Below are 16,921 nucleotides of genomic sequence, written 5' to 3' on the forward strand. Positions count from 1 at the left end.
TGACTTTCTTGTGTCCATATAAGTTACACGTAATCAAGTAAATCATGGTATTCTGTCCCATACGCTAATATCCTTACCACATTCTGCTTCTAAAATGACAAAGGTAGTTCATGTCCATCCGGTGATTGCAAGCCGTTTGTAGATGCCGCTAGTAGCGCTAAGGATTCGGCATACTCCCATCGGGCCTAGCTTGACACATTTCTGTTTTTATCTATCAGCGGAATACCGTATATAGTGTATTCAGCCAACTCACCACATCTACCATGATCCGCTAGATTGATAAAGGTACACAACTTGCATTCCCATCCTGATCTTCCGTCTTCTCTTATCACCGGAATATCCGGTTTCTTTTCTGTGAGATCTTTTTCAGATGTCGGTTTTGAATGGAAGATCGGTGCAACACCAACCGTACGACTTTTCGATGATGATGTCGATGCTAGACCTAAAGCTTTCAGACGTTCTTGCCGTACAAGATCTGCGCCGAAATGAGGTGTCGGTTTGGGGATTTTAGGCTGTTTTATCGGTTTGGATGGACTTTCTCGTTGAGGAGGTGGTGACATTTCTCTTTTAATACCATTATTTAGATCTTTCGATGATCCACCTGATTTAAGAGGGCTAATATACTCTTCCCAACCACCTCTAAGTGCTTCACGCTCTTCATCGTTCATCTCATCCTCCATTTCCTTTCTCCTTTCTTCTGCATTTATATGTGGATCATCCACTTCATCATATTCATCAAATACAGGTTTGACATCTTCTTCTTCTTCACTTGTGTTTACTTCTTCATTTTCCTCATCTTTGGGTGTAATTGGTGGTTTGATTTCGCTAGTAGAAGGTCCAGCAAGAGCTCGAAGACGCGCTTCAGCCGCTGCTGCTCTCATTTCGGTTGCATTTTTCGATTTTGCCCTATACAACAGAAAAAGCATCTTGAGTTCATTGTTTGATAATACGTTTGCATGAATAAAGTATACAGGTGGTCTAGCTTACTCACACTTTTCCTCTCGTACTTCCGTCTTTCCACCATGGATTATCTTCTTCCCACATTTCACCTGCTCTCTTCTTAGCTTTCGTCAAGCTCATGCCTTGGTCTAAAAGTGCTTGACTGATATCCTCGATGTAAGATTTACGTTGTTCTCGATCTTCTTTAGTAATTTCTACGGGTTGATGTACCAATGAGCATATCAAACCAGAGCTTAGGTGACGAATGGAGCGGTGGTGTTTAACTTACGTCGACCACCATCTAACCTTGATCCACCCTCTCCCATATCCGCGTTATTCTTCATACCTGCTTTACGTTTATATTCCGTTTGTCTACCTGAACGATGAGAAGCTTCACCTTTCACTAGTCCTGGAGCTCGACTTGATCCAGGTCCACGTGTAGGTCTTTTTGCTTTTCTTGCGTCTCTGTGAAATGCTCATAAGTTCAATCAGTGAACAGCTCCAGCATACCGATGAAATACTTACGCAGCACTAACACCACAAACATATTCTGGGAAATCGGAAGCACCTATCAAACAAAGAAGCATAAGCTGAAATCATGTGGTATGTTTGTCACCAAGAGAGCAGCTTACGATACCCTTCACCTCCCATCCTTACACTATCTCTCAAACGTTTTCCATCGGACCAGAAGCCTACCAGACAATTGTTAATCAGATTGGAAAGATAATTCTGAATATATTGTATTTCTCACTGACCATCACCATAGTATCCTCTAGCCTGTAGACGACTCACGTCGGCTTTGATTTCCGCCATAAGCTAAGATTGGTGATCAGCTGAGTATGGGACGACGTAACACGACCAAAAGTGTAGACATACTTTCTGAAATTTCGGTCCATGATTCATTTGCTAAAACTGTCTCGTCAGCTTTGTCGCTCCGCACTGTCATTGAGATAAGGTCGTAGCTTACTTCTATGTGAGCCATCTAAATTGTATAGGGTCAGCTACAACATTAGAATCAGCTTCACTAAGTTAGACTCACCTCATGACACATGACAGAGATAATGTATGACATTCTAAGAGATTATACTCATTAGCGATTCGAACCAGGTATACCATAATTGAAGGTGACTTACGGTAAAAAACGACCTGTAGGTCCTCTCAAAACTAGCTCTATACTCTAATGTATTCTTTATGAGTTGTCTGGTTATTGAATAGTATTCGAAGAGCTCACTTGACCATGGTTCCAATTTCTACCTGCAAACTATGTTTCAACCAGATCAGTACCACCACTTTACATTTCCAAAGTAGATGAGGAATGGCTAAAGTGCTTCATTCTCCATTGTATATTGTATGTTAACAAGATACCTTAACTCACCACTCGATTGAATTCTGCTTCCTCTAAAGTATGTACCTGCATGAACCTATCTCTCATTATATTCTTCATCTATCAAGCAAAATCATTAACTTGAATGAACGATATCTATATGGGACAGCATACCTGAGCAGCTATACATAGAAATTAGCATTATGATTCACTTCACAAGGAGGTGATTAAAGTGAGAATAAGCGTACCAACTGCTTTCAAGATATCTTCTGCATCCTATTTCTTGTAAAATCAGCTCAAATTATCATAATCGGAACGGGGAATCATGGATGACCAACTGTATTATCTTTCTTACTCCGCAGAGATCGAATAAAGATGATATACCTATCAGAGCGTTCATACATCAGCCTACTGGGATATACATATAATCTGGTATTCACTATTGTCCAGCTTACGGATTAGGATTAGCTTGACGCTCATTCAGTCTCCTATAATTTTGCATTAGTGAATCTTTCTAAGATAAAATTCATTATTCACTGCTCACAATTGAGGAGCTTGCATCTTGTCAAATTGGAGGAAGCAGAACTTAACAAGCTATCAATCCTTGCACCTTCGGTCGTGTCTAAACGTCAATGAATTATCCTCAAATGCTATGCGAAAAGAAACATGAACATGCATTATATCATTTTATTGTAGGATACTTATCGTAAACAAATCTAACGATCAACATTGAATCACCTCCACTTTGAATCGCTTCGAAAACATCGAATACAAACTTTCCTAATCACGATTGACAGCATTAAGATTTTGTCTAATGAATCGATAGATGATTACAAGAACACGTTCCAAGATTAGATGCATGACTAGCAAAAAGCTTAGCTTGAGAGTACAAGTGACAATAGCTGACGTGAGCCCAAAATAGACGAATATACAAAATTAGCAAAGATGTTCGTTCTTACATACAGCTATAAGCAGACCTAGACATTAAATCAAGATTCTTCACTATATAGACTGTCCACGTATGAACTCGTTGAGTTACTCCTTTCCAACTTTAATCGTAATCTTTCACTCCCTTTTCGTTTATTCACCATTGGGTTCTGACGATGATTTTCCTTTGGATCGACGGAACATGGCCTACTCAAGGAAGAACCAACTTCAGAGGTTGAGAAAGATAAGACACTTGCTGGAGATATCTCGCCTGAAGTAGAACTTGAAATACCATAATTACTTGATTGATCAGTATAATCTGATCTAATATCTAAATCCTTTCTAGCTTCTTCAGCAGCCAATTTAGCTGATCCTAATACATCTACTAATTCTATTGTTGTTTTATTCAGTGGCATACCTTCACTGTCCGGTACATGTATATTATCTTTATCTTCATCATTTGCAAACAATAGATCATTCTCAACGATATTTCTTAAAGCTGAACTAGAATTTGATGAAACCGTGTTCAACCTTCTAGCATTTTCAATGATAACCTTTATGGCTGCACCTGCACCTTTTTTGTCAACGAAAGCATCAACTCCAGTAGGATTCTTCCTTTTCATACATCTAGCTATTACCATTCTTCGATTTCTTTTGTCTATTCCACCTGACCATGGCTTTATTTCATCCACCAATGGATGGTATTTGTCCGGTTTATCATTTAAGCAAGGTAATGGAGGTAAAGTCGATAAAGGTGGAAGATTGGGTTTTTGATGGATTAGTCCGGGTACGAAATCATCCCGAGTACAATGAGGGTGTCGTCTATCGATGTGTGCCATCAACAACTCGAAATTCGATCCTTCGTATTCGCAATCTGTAGGTCGTGGTCAGGATATTTTCATACACCTATATCCGGAAAAGCATGTATATACATATCACTTAGACGAGTACTGCAAACTTACTAAATGGACATCTGGCACAGTAAGGAGCCATATGATTGACAAGGACATGATGTTCGCAATCACCTCTATTGGGAAAAACTTGATCACAACCTTGCCATTGACAGCTGATAGGACCTGGCGCAGTGTATTTTGGGTGTAAATGGCAATGATGTATATGTTTCTCCAAAGATGCCCAGGAATTGAGGATCGCTTGACAATCTTTCCACTCGCAATGAGTCGGTCTACATCAACAATATACAGTCAATAATTTTCAAGAAAGGAGCAAACGGAGGGTTTGAACATACTTAGCACGAACAAAAACCTGAAGTTGTATGCTCTTGATTCTCTTTTCATCATGTGGATATCGTACTCGTACTGCTGCTATCTTTGTAGATCGTTGATGTGCTGATCCCGCACCTTCAATAACTAATATTTGATTTTGCCTCATCCTTTCCCTGGCGTCTTGTTGGTCTCGCCGATTTGAAGCAATTGGTACGATGAAAGGAGGTCTAGAACTTCCTTTATCAAGTTCGAAAGGTTGTTGCTGATAATAGGTTTCCTTAGAGTACTGCCTGTATGCAGGATGGACTGGTTGTAACAGATGAGGAGGTGGTTGTGGTGGTAACATGATATGCTGTGACTTAGCTTTGATGCGAGATTCAGCTTTTTGAGCTTCTTTCTTATCGTACTTTGCATCTCTTTGAGCTCCTCGAGAAAGTTGATATCGACTCCGAGATGAATTAGAAGGCTGAAGCTTGATTGATTTTGTTTTGAGAGATGGATTCTGTTTGACTTCATAAGATTGGAAAGGTCTTTTCCACTGAGATGGTGCTGGTCTAGCATTGATGGATGGTTGTCCGTATTGAATATATTCTGAAGATGAAGAAGAAGAGATGGTTCGAGGATAAGGCTCATACCGATTCATATTGATGAGCTAGTCTTTGAAGCTATAGATCTTGATAGAGATTGATTCCGGAACAACCAAAAGATTCAATGCTGGAAGCTGATGGTACTTGGCTTGGACATTGAAGGATACGAAAGGGGAAAAAATATAGGAAGATATTTATATGTTTATATACAGCAATAAAGATACTACTAAAAAGAAGGAAAGACAGATGAATATGGGTTTCAATTTGATTTGTTTCCTTTATCTATCCTGTATGTATTCAAAGGAAGGTACATGTACTAAAGGTGTAAAAGTGATCTTTTCATTTTTTGATGGTAACTCAAAGGAACTCTAAATCAACCTTGAACATATATAATCCAATATCCGATTGAGGTAAACCGCTTAAACTCGATGTACTGTAATGGCATGAGTGGCAACACCTTGTGTAAATGTCATACGTCAATAAGAAGATAAGGTTGAATGATTTGGTAATATTTTGTACGAGCATGACGAAGCACTTATGCTTATCAGACGGTGAACTGCCTCGGTTAATTTTGAGTAAAGCGTGTTCGATAGTTAATAGCGTGAGATTCACAAGGAAATTCTTCTCTTTCAAGATACAACAAATTATTAGATTACAAGACGTTCTGTTTTCCGATTACGGTTGAGCCTTTATCGAGCTGTTCGGCTTGTGCTAAAATATCGGAAGATGACCAAATTGATCTGCAATGAGGGCATTTTGATTTCTTTTTAACTGAACTTCGGAGATTTGTTACACCCTTATCGTGAATAACGTGCTGTTCTGCACAACCAATACAGTATCCTAGACACGTGAAAGATGATGATAATCTTATTTAGCTGCCACCCACTTTACCCAGAATCAGGTATGCATAGTGATAAAGAATTCACTTACTTGCTACGCAGGTTGTACATCTCCATATAGTCAAATAGGTATCCAAGCCTTTCAATTTAGCTGACCGCTTGATGTCCAAAATTGAGTCTTGGCAGAATAGACAGATCTCCTCGATCGACGTTCCTGTTCTTGATAACTTTCTGACATAAATATGCGTAGAACATGGTTTTGACCTCTTAGCATGACTGTCTAGTGGTGTTGTTTCTTTCTGCGATGATGGCAGAATCCTATTGTGTCTCTTACGACTTTGGCGAATTTCCTCCAGGCGACTCTGGGCACACGAATTTCCTTCTATTTCGGGAGGGAGCGGATTGTCTTCGTCCCCGCTATCATCGTCATGAAGCTCATCTTCCCCATCGGAATCATCCTCGCTGCTTCCATCAGTGTTTTCGGATTCAGCGTCACTATGTTGGTGAGCTTCTTCTTCATCCTCGTCTTCCTCAGGTTCTTCAGCATTGTAATTGCTTTGCGTGCTACCTCGAGATGATTCTGATCTCTTCTGTCGCTCAACGGCTGCTTTCATACTTGTAGGCTCGAGGGAAGTCTTCAGCTTATGTCTTTTGGCTTCTTTCAGAACTTCAATAGTATCCAGCCAAACCTTTTCTCTAAGTAAATTGTTATCAATCAAATCTTGAGCTTTCCTTTTAGCATTTCTACCGGGTTGAAACCGAGTAGGAATTTCCGCGTGCACTGGATCAAATGGATCAGATTCTTCAAGAGCTATTGAAATTGCTAAATCTTCTTCTTCTTCTTCTTCTTCTATCGAGCTGCTCGAGCTTGAATCTCTAAAAGATCGATATGACTCTTTGTTCCGATTTTTGTTCGGATTTTTCGGTTGAGTCGTGAGGAGAGGCTTGATTATACCCTTCATAATTATTGCGGTTGATGAAGTAATTGATGCCGCTAAATCTTTTTTTACAAGCTTTTTGTGTACATTTACAGGTTATATACAGTCTAAATACTCTTGGCAAGGGGATCAGAACCGATTCTCAAAGAGTTGAGAACGTGAAAACGATATGAAACCTTACCGTCCGAAATAGGGGATATCTCACAAGACATACCATCCAAGACCAAGTAAAAAAGGGGTTACATGTTTCATGTCCATTATCTCAATGATTCAAGATGAAACTATTCCAACTGTAGCATGACTTACATTTCGTGATGACCTGTGCAAACCTTCCCTTATATGCATCTCTTTAAATGATTCAATGAAAATGCCAGAGTCAGGATATTCTAGTAAGCATTCGAGGAAACTGCCTGCCACTAACCTAACTTGATGATGATTAAATCGCCACTCTCAATACACTATGAGGTAATTCCGAAATTTCCGCAAGTTCAAGTTGTCTATCTTTTAAGACGCGTTGGAGTGTGTAAGTGTAAACGCGCAACATCTTAGAAAACGCATTGACCATCAACAACCAACAACGTTGAAAATTCATCTCATCAACATCTATCATCTTTGTAAACTCTTCTTCATCCTTGCTCAACTCAATCCCAACACACTCTTTTGTATAACCCCTTTTAACGACCTTTCTGCCAATTCCTTAACGACAAATCAAGACAAGAGTGAGTTGAATTAATCTTCCTGTTAAATATGGTATAGGGAACATCATGTGCTAACGATAAAATCATGCTCTCTTTCTCTCTATTTGAAACGCGTTATAACTTGGCATTGATCACCTGTAAAACCCTATTCATAACATATTTCTGCTATACACATCAACCAACGTGTCTTTGCCACTGCCAATCCTCAATTTCCGTAAACACCGAATCATCTTTCACACCTCTTTCACCTTCGTGTTTAACCTTACGCTTTGATCCACCTCATCCAAATTACAAAAACAATCAACTCATTCTTCATCAACCACTTTTTTCTTCATCCTTCACCTTTTCAACCTCTACACCTTTTACCTAATCCATCAAAAACCTTCACTTGTACCTAACACATCAAACTCCAATATGACTCGTTCAGTGCGTGAAATCGTCCACCTTCAAACCGGTCAATGTGGTAACCAAATCGGGGCCAAATTCTGGTAAGTTAATCTCGATTACTCCATCATCGACTCGTATCTGACTATCAACGCAATAGGGAGGTTGTTTCCGAAGAACACGGTATTCAAGCCGATGGTTCATACAAAGGTACCACCGATATTCAACTTGAACGTATCAACGTCTACTACAATGAAGCCGGTGCAGGTAAATACGTACCAAGAGCTGTTCTCATTGATTTGGAGCCTGGAACAATGGACTCAATTAGAGGTGGTCCATTAGGTAGTTTATTCAGACCTGATAACTTGTAAGTATCGTCGAGTTCACCGCATATTGTTGTCGAATACTGAAGCTATCCATTCATAGTGTTTTCGGTCAAAGTGGTGCTGGTAACAATTGGGCCAAGGGTCACTACACTGAAGGTGCTGAACTCATCGACTCAGTTCTCGATGTCGTAAGACGAGAGGCTGAAGGATGTGACTGTCTTCAAGGTTTCCAAATCACCCACTCTTTAGGTGGTGGTACTGGTGCTGGTATGGGTACTCTTTTAATTTCCAAAATTAGAGAAGAATTCCCAGATCGAATGATGTGTACTTTCTCCGTTGTTCCTTCACCAAAAGTAAGTTATTCAGCTCTCATTTTCTTGGTTGACCCAAGCTGACAAGCCTTTACAGGTTTCCGACACCGTTGTTGAACCATATAACGCTACTCTTTCCGTTCACCAACTTGTCGAAAACTCCGACGAGACTTTCTGTATCGATAACGAAGCTCTTTACGATATCTGTATGAGAACCCTCAAACTCAACACACCAACTTACGGTGATTTGAACCACCTTGTCTCAGTCGTCATGTCAGGTGTTACAACTTGTCTTCGATTCCCCGGTCAATTGAACTCTGATTTGAGAAAACTTGCCGTTAACATGGTTCCTTTCCCTCGTCTCCATTTCTTCATGGTTGGTTTCGCCCCTCTTACCGCCAGAGGTTCAGCTTCTTACAGAGCTGTTACCGTTCCTGAACTCACTCAACAAATGTTCGATGCTAAGAACATGATGGCTGCTTCTGACCCTCGACAAGGTGTAAGTAATGGACTATCAGATGATGATTTAGGCATGAAGCTGATAATACTATATTCTTAGCGATACCTTACCGTTGCCTGTTACTACCGAGGTAAAGTCTCAATGAAAGAAATCGAAGATCAAATCCAAGCTGTTCAAACCAAGAACTCTGCCTACTTCGTTGAATGGATTCCAGGAAACATCTCTGCTGCTCAATGGTAAGTTATCGTGAAATGGATGCTGCATATTGAGAAATCACTAATACTGTATTCCTGATAGTGACATTCCTCCTCGAGGTCTTAAAATGTCTTCTACCTTCATCTGCAACTCCACTTCTATCCAATCCCTCTTCAAAAGAATTGGAGAACAATTCTCTGCTATGTACCGAAGAAAGGCTTATGTCCACTGGTACACTGGAGAAGGTATGGACGAGCTCGAATTCGTAAGTTGTCTATAGCGTTGTTCAACATGTGCAGTCTACATAAACTTATGTAATTTAATCAAAATAGTCTGAAGCCGAATCTAACTTGCAAGATCTTGTTTCCGAATACTTGCAATACCAAGAAGCTGGTGCAGATGATGAGATCTACGGTGATGAGGAAATCCCAATCGGTGAAGAAGAAGAGGAAATATAATCAACTTCAGTTGTACCCCTTTCTTCTCTTAACCCCTCTTCCTATAATTAGCATTTCTTTCTCTGCTTATTATATCTCGCGAATATCGTTGAAAACAAATTTGTCCTATGTTCACACGGAATTCTTGTTATACTCGGTTTCGCTTCACTTTACTATTTCTTTCCCCTTGAAATCTTCAAATCCTCTTTTATCCCTTTTCAAACATTCTTTCGCCTCACCCGAAGCTGGAGTTCTTCGATGTCTTATTTTAGGACGGTGTGCTGCGTTTTTCCTATCCTCCTTCCACTTTTATAGTAACGAAAAAAATAATATAACGATATGGGTACGCGTTTCTTATGCAACGTTGTCAACACCGGAAATATAATGCTTTGTATCTATCATTAACGTCTATTCATGATCGAGACTACTCATAATCTAGCAAACCGCGCCACCAACAAGGGAGGTTTCACGGTAAATGCTCAATAACCCCTTGGTTGAGATGATGACGCGGATCCGAAGGAGAGACAACATCACTTACTCCTTTATCAGTCGACCCTGCAAAAACAGATTTCAAAGGAATTCATAGACATCTAGGCGATACCATATATATCTGGACGACAATGGTTGTGGTATCTAGACAAAACAACATGAAAGGAAATTTAAATGTCATAACGAGATGTACGTTCATACATGACTATCTATCAAAGGAAGAGAATACATTTCCTTATACATGAAACAAAATGGTCTATCGAAATTCACTTAGGTTAATACACGGAAACTCTCAGTCTATGCGTATAATATACCCTCTCGAAACCAATAGGCAAATAGGAAGAAAAATAGTTCTTATATGTAAAGTCATAAAGGTTGAAGGTATTTATAAGGTAAGAATGAATTTTCTAATCCTGCGTTCGATTATATACATTTATATAAGAAAAGCTGAACTGACGACAGATCCTAATGATCATCATAGCTTTTCCTCCACTTTTCGCTTCATCAAACATATGTATAGCTCAATGAAGGTGGTATAGCTTACACAACGTATCCAAAACCGACAGATCTTACTCAAGCTCAGATATAAGAAAACAGGCCAAAATTTGCCACTCCCACACACACATAAAGGCACTTACGGTGCTGTACACTTATTGACACAAGACATAAAGCTGATTTACAATAAAAAATGGGTGAAAGTATAAATCACCAGTCACCATCCCGATCGCACGATAACAAGTTCGGGAAATTACCTTTAATGCCTATAACTATAAAAACTGAACCTGGAATTGAAACTGAAATTGAAACGAAAACTGAAACTCCTAATCTTGTTACTAAACCTATACCTATACCGAAAGACAACGGAAATGAAGTATCATCATCATCATTAACGATATTAACTAATTCACAAAAACAAGAAAAATCAACAATTCCCTCTAATTCTTCTTCACTTTTAGTAGTTTCACCGACTTCACCACCGTTAATTGAAATTTCACCTACTCAACGTATACAGAATCAACTGAATGACAATATACCTTTACTCGTGAATAACAATTCCACCAACGGACCAACTACAATAAATCAAACATCATCGCGGGGCAATAACAACAAACACAATAATGTCAAATCGAAACCCCCTAAATCAAGTTCAACGAAGAATCAGAATCACGGAACGAGATTTTCATCTAAAACTTCAAATGGTGAAAGACAGTGTACGAATTGTTCAGAGATTGATACACCACAATGGAGAGGTACTTTATGTAATGCATGTGCATTATGGAAAAGATCAAGAGGTACAGATAGACCCTTACCTTTATTATTTCCTAAAAGACCTAGTCCATCACCTTCTCCATCTCCATCACCTTCATCATCATCTTCACCAGATGAAACCTTAGATAATGATGAAAATGGGAATTTATCATTTGAATATGATAGAGACATGATATTTCATCGTAATTTCCAAAATGATAGTCCTTTGGTTTTGGGTAAAAGGCGAAGAGTAGAAAAGAGTCAAGAAGAAGAAGAAAAGCATATGGTATATAAAATTGGTAAAGAAGTATTATTCAATCGTAATTTACCCAGTGATAATTTGAGTTTGGGCAATAAACAAATGAAATCAAGAGAAATTAGTCCTTCAAGTAGTAGTAGTCTAACAACAAGGAGATTTTGGGTAGACAGAAGTGACAATAATCCATCTAATCGTGTAATTGATCAAGGTCAAAACCGGGATCATCGGATGAATCACGATCAACCACGCACATATCAAGGTGCCTACGAGGTAGACCATAATAGAAATTCTGTCAGGCCTGGCTCAAATATGGGTATAATGAGGGGCGTAGGCGGGATTAAAGGTAGAGGTGGTCTTGGTAATATTCATATCAGGGCAGCATCGTACCGGACTCAAGTGAGTACTCCTTCTTCGGGAAATCAAAACCCACTCACGATCATCCTTGTTGGATTTCATCTGCTTGTTATTGACACTGATCATCCTTTATAACCAACAGCGATCTTCATCTTCAGTACAATCGACATCAAGTCTGCAGAGTATGCCGCCAAAGTCAGATACAAGTACCATAAGGCAATCCGGCCCAATTGCGAAAAGATTGAGAGGAATACAATCCACACCTGTCTCACCAGCTTTTCGAAAAGGCTCTACAGCTCTTCATACCATAAAAGATTGGCTGCGATATCCTTCATCATACCAAGCTGAATCAAATTCACCTTCAAACTCACTCGACACAAACGATGTCGACCTGAAAGATAGGGTAGCAAGTGTAATGTCAAATGTTATGACTTCTGATGAAAATGAAGAGACAGGATATAAAAAACGTTATCGTGAATGTTCATTACCATTACCAGATCAATCTACTCATATTTCATATGATCCTTCACCAAGATCACCTTTCTTACCACATTCAATAGATCGAAAAGGTAAATCGAAGTTAATCGATAATCTTATGATATCCACAACTACAACAACTGATAATGATAAGCAGAAACACATTCAATCAAATGAAGAAGAAGATGAACAGTACGAAAGAGTTACAGTGTTACCTCAACATCAACATCAACGTGAAAATGATCGAGATTATCTGGATGTAGAAGTATTCCAATTAATGTCAGAATTGAATAAAGAAGAATTTATGAAAAAAGCAGGAGAATTATTTGATGTTATAGAATCTACATCAACACTATTTTTCAATGATCAGACGAATAATCATAGTACAAATCGTCGTCGTCGTCGTACATGAAATACAAAACAAGACAAGGAGAAACCATACAATGCATATCGGACTTTTGACATTTACTTATCTTGCGTGATTGAAGTGTTACTCTATACTGATTGATATGTACGCAGTATGTTTATCGAATATACCAGAGATGCATCAAACTCCCAAACTTATATTCTAAAGTACTAACTGATATTGCTTTACATCAAGCCGAATATCCAGAAATGTATTTAGTCAATAACCACTTTGTTACCTACTTATACCCATTTTCAAACAACCTCCAATAACATCAACACTTTCCCAATCAACTTTTTTCTTCGTTTCTCCATTTTCACCTCCTTCAGTAGAAGATGTGTTATCATCTGAATTTGAATTGTCTGTAGATTCAGCTGCTTGACGTTGTCTACCTTGTATATAAGTTAATGTATTTCGGAAGTGCTATTTGGGTAGAAAATTGATTTTCAGCTTAGCTTTAACTATTTCACGATCTGAGAATTTGTGTTTTTCCATTTGAGAAGTCAATGAAAATCTGGAAGAAGTTTCTGACTCACCTTAATTATCATTTCACCATCATTTACACCTTCAACTAAACCACCTGAACCAGCTGAAGAAGGATGATGATGTCCACCACCAATTTGATTTTGGTTATTACCATTTAGATTTATAACTGAATCAATATTTGATGTAATAAGTTCAACTAAAGAATTCACATATTTTGGTGTAACAGCTTCAACACCTTGTTCGAAATAATAGATATATCTATCCAAAGCATCAACGTATAACTGAACCGAAGTTAATTCATCAATACATGATGATGCTATTCTTAATGATTTTTGTAAACATTCTAAAACTCTTTTACCATCTCTGAATGGGGGCTAAAAAGTATAATTATCATGTAAATATTTCATCTCCTACAGCAGAGCCAGATTGTTTACTCACCTTTTCATCCTTTTCTCTACCAGGTACATCACCTTGCCACCACATATGACTAGCATATAAAACAGCTGTAGCTTGATGTGATTTTTTCAATAATTTCGAACCATGTAAAGCGGCTTTAGTTATAAGAGTATCATAATTATCTAAACCAAATGATCTTGTAGTTTGTAAACTTGATATTATACCTGTTATAGCTTGTAATTGTGATCTTGATTCTGATATTGATTCTTCATAAATAACAAAAGCTTGAACGAAAAATTCATATGTTAATTCTTCTAATTTACAATCATCTGAAATTTGCGCAGATAATAAAAATAATCTTAAACATATTTCGGGTGCTTCAACTTTATGATATAAAATTGAAATTAATTGATGTATAAATTTGAATAATTTTGATAATCTGTTTTCCCAATCGTCCTCCTGTAATAAATTGTAAAATCAATTAAGTATGTCAATCCCTTACAATATGAATGCAGATATCAAGTATATCTGTACCGAAACACTCACAACATGTTCTCGTTGTTTGAACCTTCTAGCAAGCTGTATACCACTAGCTATCAAAGGAGGGAAAGTGAATCTAATTCTTTCACCACCTTCGGAGAAATGTTTTCTCGCAGTTTGTAGCAACTACGATTATCAATATCACCCAATCAGTCGATGACCCTTGAATATCATGATGATTGTAAGGAGACCCTTTGCTTACCTCAAACTGTGTGGCCAAATCATCTGATTTGAAAAGATGGACCATTCTAGCAACCCAACCTTGTTCTTCGGCTAATTCTCTTATATCGACTTGTTGTCCTCCTCTTCTCGTTGGAGCACCGCCACCAATTGTGGAATCCTTCTGATCTTTGACTAATACAGCACATAATCCTAAAACACCGCTAACATCTTCAGAACTATCGATCAAAGTATTGTTCTTCAAGACTGATGAAACTACTGCCTGACCAATAGATAATCGAGTAGAATATGGTTGAACGGAAAGTAATGGTATATAGGATGGTATAGCAAGTAGCGTAAGTATCGATAAATATGAAGTGATTGGAGCGAGAATCAAGGCGAGCAAGTTGGCTGTTGTCTGTGGTGAATGCAGATCGGGACTAGAAGGATTTACTATTGATTAGCGATGATATGAGATTGATACTGTAAGCCATACTCACTTTTGAGCATACTCGATGACTTTACCATGGGCGAAAGATAAGATTTGATCCACATATTCCAATCTGTCAGGGTAACAACTCAAAGAGAGGTTGATAAGTGATACGCAAAGAGCAGTGACATCCATGATAGGTAAATCTGGTCGAGCCTGTTCATTTTGTCAGTTATATCTGGAGAAGCCTTGTGAAGGTTGAGTATTTCTACAACAACAGTGGTTTCGAAACTCACCTTGATTAACTCAACCACTTGCTGCCAGAATACCTCGAATAACTTGACATCTTCCGGAATACCTCTGAATTTCTTGACACCATCATCTTTAGGTATTTCCTCTTTTGCAGCATCCTTCTTCTCCTCTTCGCCATCCTTCTTAGGTGTAGAAGAACCTTCACCATTCTCCTTAACAGAACTAGTCGGTGCGGAAGATGTCGATCCGGTTGTAGCAGGTTCAGTCGACGACGACGAAGCGGGATTGGCCCATTCATCAGCTTCAGCAGGTTTGGGAGTTTGAGGTGATTTTATTTCATTTCGTTGTTGATCTTGATTTTGTTCAATTTGTTTATTTTTACCTTTACCTTTTGAATCTTTAATTTTTTGAGCTAATCTTTTTGTAGCATCTTCTTCTCCCTTTTTTTTCAATTCTGGGTCTTCATTTTCAGCTTCTCTTGCAGCATAAGCAGCTAATCTATCAATTAAAGCTATAACAATAGATTTTATATTTACTCTTGGATGTAATTGTGCACATGCACTTAAAAATGAAGTTAAAGTATGTAAATGAAAATCATCTGTAAAAACTTGAATAACAACTTCCATTAAATATTCTTGTGCTATAACATCTCTACAATTAACAACTTGTTCTAAAATTGAAGGTAAAATTATTGTTTTATACATTTCTAAATCAACACCTTCTAATTGTGATAATCTAACTAAATTCGTACCAACTAGAATTCTTAATTCTTTTCTTTCTAATTCTCTCTTTTCACGTTCACGTGAATGTCCTTGATGTTGTAATCTGACCCATAATTTATTCATTTCAATAAAATTAGTTAAAACAAATCCTATTGAATCTTGTAGATTACCACTTGGCCTAAGATCAGTAAGTTAAGACATATTAGCTCTTTCAACACTGGAAGCTCCTCTTAGCTGATTAATAATCAACTCACCCTTCACTTGTACCGACTGGTAAGAAATCCCTAGTCTGACCAGATAAGTAATGTCTCAAGAATAAACCTCTAGTAGGATGTTGAACACCTCTTGACATTTCCAACATATCTTTCATTATTTCCTTGACTGGTGCATCAGGTATCGACATGTATACTGATCCGACTGTTATCATGAGATATAAACGAGGTACGATATTTCCAGCATATCTGTAAAACAGGTAGTATTGTTAATGTGATCCGACTTTGCAGAGTACGTTGAATTACAAACTTACTGTACCAATTCGTATAAATCCGCTAAATGATGTTTACCTTCTTGATGAGCTTCATATAGATAATTACTTAAATATCTCAAACTATCAAATACACTCATGTATAATTCATAATATTGTTTAGGTGACAAACTTGATGTTCTCAATTCAGCCAACATTGATGAAGCAGCTTTCAAAGCTTCCATAATTTGATCTTGCTCCAGACATCTTCTTAATTGTACTGATTGTACTTTCACCACTCCAAGTACATCTGTGAGTAATTTGGCTTCTTCAGCCGCTGTTGCTGCCATCTTGAGGATTGCCCAGTCCGATTATCTGATAGGCTATCAAAGGCGATTGAAGAGGTGGATGGCGCTGTGCAGCTTGGGTTTGATCTGCCACAAAGCGATATGAAAGAGATCCTTGAGCTATCTGGCTGTGTCTGTCTGTCTATCAAGATGAGTTATTGAGGGTTATGAAATTGTATTTAAGCAGTATAACAACATCAGGTATATATCATAGTATCATAGCTCATCACCTCATACATGGTTATCATCGTTGTCATCGTTGTCATCGTCCACCCGCGTTTAATGGGATCCCCGCACAACCATAC

General features: G+C 38.2%; 6 protein-coding genes across 6 annotated transcripts; 2 read left to right on the forward strand and 4 right to left on the reverse strand.

The window, feature by feature from the left end:
- Window positions 1–157: 157 nt before the first annotated feature.
- Window positions 158–2,371, reverse strand: L201_001201 (uncharacterized protein; the record flags this gene model as incomplete). The annotated part of the gene is made up of 13 exons (XM_066216994.1): window positions 158–201; window positions 254–906; window positions 992–1,154; window positions 1,229–1,404; window positions 1,465–1,507; window positions 1,572–1,631; window positions 1,695–1,755; window positions 1,816–1,845; window positions 1,907–1,921; window positions 1,979–2,012; window positions 2,073–2,116; window positions 2,171–2,200; window positions 2,315–2,371. The coding sequence occupies 13 exons, from the start codon at window positions 2,369–2,371 to the stop codon at window positions 158–160; spliced, it is 1,410 nt and encodes a 469-aa protein (XP_066073091.1).
- Window positions 2,372–3,252: 881 nt separating this feature from the next.
- On the reverse strand, window positions 3,253–5,056 carry L201_001202 (uncharacterized protein; the record flags this gene model as incomplete). Its single annotated transcript, XM_066216995.1, has 3 exons — window positions 3,253–4,064; window positions 4,153–4,373; window positions 4,437–5,056. 3 exons carry the CDS (start codon window positions 5,054–5,056, stop codon window positions 3,253–3,255), a joined length of 1,653 nt encoding a protein of 550 aa, XP_066073092.1.
- Window positions 5,057–5,652: 596 nt separating this feature from the next.
- L201_001203 (uncharacterized protein) lies at window positions 5,653–6,801 on the reverse strand (the record flags this gene model as incomplete). Its single annotated transcript, XM_066216996.1, has 2 exons — window positions 5,653–5,840; window positions 5,931–6,801. 2 exons carry the CDS (start codon window positions 6,799–6,801, stop codon window positions 5,653–5,655), a joined length of 1,059 nt encoding a protein of 352 aa, XP_066073093.1.
- Window positions 6,802–7,889: 1,088 nt separating this feature from the next.
- Window positions 7,890–9,609, forward strand: L201_001204 (beta-tubulin; the record flags this gene model as incomplete). Its single annotated transcript, XM_066216997.1, has 7 exons — window positions 7,890–7,963; window positions 8,020–8,226; window positions 8,286–8,538; window positions 8,594–8,995; window positions 9,056–9,192; window positions 9,254–9,416; window positions 9,484–9,609. The coding sequence occupies 7 exons, from the start codon at window positions 7,890–7,892 to the stop codon at window positions 9,607–9,609; spliced, it is 1,362 nt and encodes a 453-aa protein (XP_066073094.1).
- Window positions 9,610–10,765: 1,156 nt separating this feature from the next.
- L201_001205 (uncharacterized protein) lies at window positions 10,766–12,827 on the forward strand (the record flags this gene model as incomplete). The annotated part of the gene is made up of 2 exons (XM_066216998.1): window positions 10,766–11,980; window positions 12,081–12,827. The coding sequence occupies 2 exons, from the start codon at window positions 10,766–10,768 to the stop codon at window positions 12,825–12,827; spliced, it is 1,962 nt and encodes a 653-aa protein (XP_066073095.1).
- Window positions 12,828–13,055: 228 nt separating this feature from the next.
- On the reverse strand, window positions 13,056–16,619 carry L201_001206 (uncharacterized protein; the record flags this gene model as incomplete). The annotated part of the gene is made up of 9 exons (XM_066216999.1): window positions 13,056–13,244; window positions 13,358–13,681; window positions 13,746–14,162; window positions 14,250–14,369; window positions 14,446–14,842; window positions 14,903–15,048; window positions 15,129–15,984; window positions 16,061–16,267; window positions 16,333–16,619. 9 exons carry the CDS (start codon window positions 16,617–16,619, stop codon window positions 13,056–13,058), a joined length of 2,943 nt encoding a protein of 980 aa, XP_066073096.1.
- Window positions 16,620–16,921: the final 302 nt, after the last annotated feature.

This window comes from Kwoniella dendrophila, chromosome 1 (assembly GCF_036810415.1).
Source record: "Kwoniella dendrophila CBS 6074 chromosome 1, complete sequence".
Classification (NCBI taxonomy): Eukaryota; Fungi; Basidiomycota; class Tremellomycetes; order Tremellales; family Cryptococcaceae; genus Kwoniella; species Kwoniella dendrophila.